General features: G+C 39.6%; 1 protein-coding gene across 1 annotated transcript; it reads right to left on the reverse strand.

Moving 5' to 3' along the window:
* Positions 1-225: 225 nt before the first annotated feature.
* LOC138878499 (uncharacterized) lies at positions 226-681 on the reverse strand. The gene has a single exon (XM_070158182.1). It carries the CDS (start codon positions 679-681, stop codon positions 226-228), a length of 456 nt encoding a protein of 151 aa, XP_070014283.1.
* Between the last annotated feature and the right edge of the window lie 2,105 nt (positions 682-2,786).

The following is a 2,786-nucleotide window of genomic DNA, read 5'->3' on the forward strand; positions in this document are numbered from 1 at the left end:
GATTTACACTCTTGCAGTCACCTTTCAAACATATGTATTCATACTCTTACTGAAATATTGCTTAAAACAAATACTAGAATTATACTTAATCAAAAAAAACTAACACTATTTCATAAGATAAAGGATACTAATTGATACTAATAACTACTACTCATGTAAAGAATTATGATTACATGATTTTTATTCACTAGCTTCTACGAATAGGAAAAATAAAAATCAAACTACTCAATCATCTTTAACCATGGATCCATCACCGATCAAGTGGACTATTTTCCCATCAGGGTGCTCAAAGAAGTCTACCACGTCCAAGTGGGTGATGTCAAATTCATTTTCATAGACAAGATTAGCTTCAAGGCTTTTATTCTTTAGAGATGATTGATAAAGCTCAACCAAATGTCTTGGTGTACAACAAATATTTACCGAATGCCCCTTTCCGCCGCAACGATAGCATTCAGTTTCTGAACCATTTGCCTTTTGCTTCTCACCTTTCCCATTCCACTCTTTGTGGTTATTTTTCTTTTGGGGGTGATTAACACAAGGAGAATTTCTTCCTTGTCTACGGCCACGACCACGACCACAAATAGGAAAACGGCCTTTTCCACGCTTAGCATAATGGGAATACACCTCATCCACTTTAGGCAATGGTGTAGACCCAGTGGGTCGATTTTCATAATTTCTCATGAGAAAGTAGTTGTTTCGTTCAGCCAAGGAGAAGAGAAATAAACTTAGAATTGCAATGACCCGACTTGTCGTTTTGAGCTTTTGCACTTCGCTCACTAGTTCTTGGGCATGACTAGCCCCGTGTGATGTATTTATGACTTATGTAAATTGTCGGTTTTGGCTCTCAAGGTAATTGGAATGAATTTAGAAGAACAGTTCTCAGTTTGAAGCTTAAAATTTGAAAGGTTTGACCAAGTTTTAACGTGTTAGTATATGATCTCAGATTAGAATTTTTATGATTTGGTTAAATCCATTAGGTGATTTGGGACTTAGGAGCATTATCAGAATGTATTTTGGAGGTCCGTGGAAGGCTTAGACTTGAATTGGCGAAATTGAAAATTTGGCATTTTTCGGTTTGTAGTGAAAATTTTGATATCGGGGTCGGAATAGAATTCCAGGAATTGGAGTGGGTCCGCTGTGTCATTTATGACTTGTGTGCAAAATTTTAGGTCATTCGAACGAGGTTTGATAGACTTTTTGATCGAAAGCGAAATTTGGAAGTTTTGGAATTCTTACGCTTGAATCCTAGGGTGATTTGATGTTTTGATGTTGTTTTTGAGCATTCTGAAGGTTGGAACAAGTTTGAATGATGATATGGGATATGTTTACATGTTTGGTTGAGGTCACGAGGGCCTCAGGTGTGTTTTGGGTGGTTAACGGATCAATTTTTGGACTTTGAACTTGGAAGATTTGCTGGTGTTTTGTTGCAGAAAACCCTTCTTCATGTTCGCGATAGGCCCTCGCGTTCGCGAAGGGTTGTTGAGTGAGGATGAAGGTTTGTTCTTTGCGTTCGCGATGCAAGTCCCGCATTTGCGAAGGTTCAGGAGATCAAGCTACGCATTCGCGACCAGGGGATCGCATTCGCGTAAGGTCGAATTGTGTGGTCATCGCGTTCGGGAAGGAGAAAATTTTGGTCAGAGAAGCTTTGTGCTTCGCGAACGCGAGGGTGCTACCACGTTCGCAATGAAGAAATATCTGTGCAGCAGTGTTAAATATTAAAATCGAGGGTTTGAACCCATTTATCATATTTTGGGCTAGAGACCACGGAATTGGGCGATTGTTGAAGGGAATTTCAGAAAAGTGGTTAAGTTAAGTATTGTTCACTCATATTTGGTTTAGTTCCATGATTTAATCTTGAATTTCATCATTTAATTTGTGAAATTAGAGTGGAAATTGGGAAAAATGAAGGAAGAGTTTGAGAATTCTTTTAGGGATTTGAATGGGCAATTGAGGTGAGATTTTGATGAATTTGTTATGGGTAGACTCGTGAGAGTGTAAGGATTCTATTGATGTGATTTTTATCGGATTTCGAGACCTGGGACCGGGGGTCGGGTTTGGCCAATTTCGGGATTTTTGATGTAAATTGGTTATTTTCGAGTGGACTTTGTTCCCTTAGCATATTTTGATGGTATGAATCTGATGTTGGTTAGATTTGGAGCAATTAGAGGCCAATTCAAGCGGCAAAGGCATCGCGGGCTAGAGTTTGGGCCGGATAGAGTTAAGTAATGATTGTAAATGCTGTCCTTAGGGTATGAAACCCCGGATTTCACATTATTGTGCTACTTTGAGATAACACACACGCTAGATGACGAGCGTGGAGTCGTGCACCGTTGGGGATTGTGACTTTGTCCGTCCCGTATGGCTGTTAAGTCGCGTATTTGATTGAAAACTATTTGATATCATTGTGTTTTGAAAAGTAGTGCTATGTTTTGGGCGGAATGCCATATTTGGGCCTCGTGTCAACTGTTTTGGACACCTATGCGGCTTTTACTACTTTTCCTCACTGTTTTGACTTAATAATTGTACTTAGTCATGCTGTGTTTTACAGATTTCATAACTCAGTCTTATTTACTCAATTTTGATACTATAAATGATATTCTTGGGCTGTACACCCTATTTTTACTGATAGTCCGAGTGGTTTGTGAGGTTGATGGATGTGAGAGGTCGAAGGCTTGATTGTGAGATTAATGACTGAGAAAGACCGAGGGTCTGAGTGTGAGGTTAATGACTGAGAGAGGCCGAGGGACTGGTTGTGAGGATTATATATTTATGGATCGGGCTGCACG

The sequence above is a fragment of the Nicotiana sylvestris genome, chromosome 9 (genome assembly GCF_000393655.2).
Source record: "Nicotiana sylvestris chromosome 9, ASM39365v2, whole genome shotgun sequence".
Classification (NCBI taxonomy): domain Eukaryota; kingdom Viridiplantae; phylum Streptophyta; class Magnoliopsida; order Solanales; family Solanaceae; genus Nicotiana; species Nicotiana sylvestris.

Coding starts and splice junctions, on each gene's coding strand:
- LOC138878499 (XM_070158182.1), bottom strand. CDS start 681: ATGAGAAATTATGAAAATCGACCCACTGGGTCTACACCATTGCCTAAA.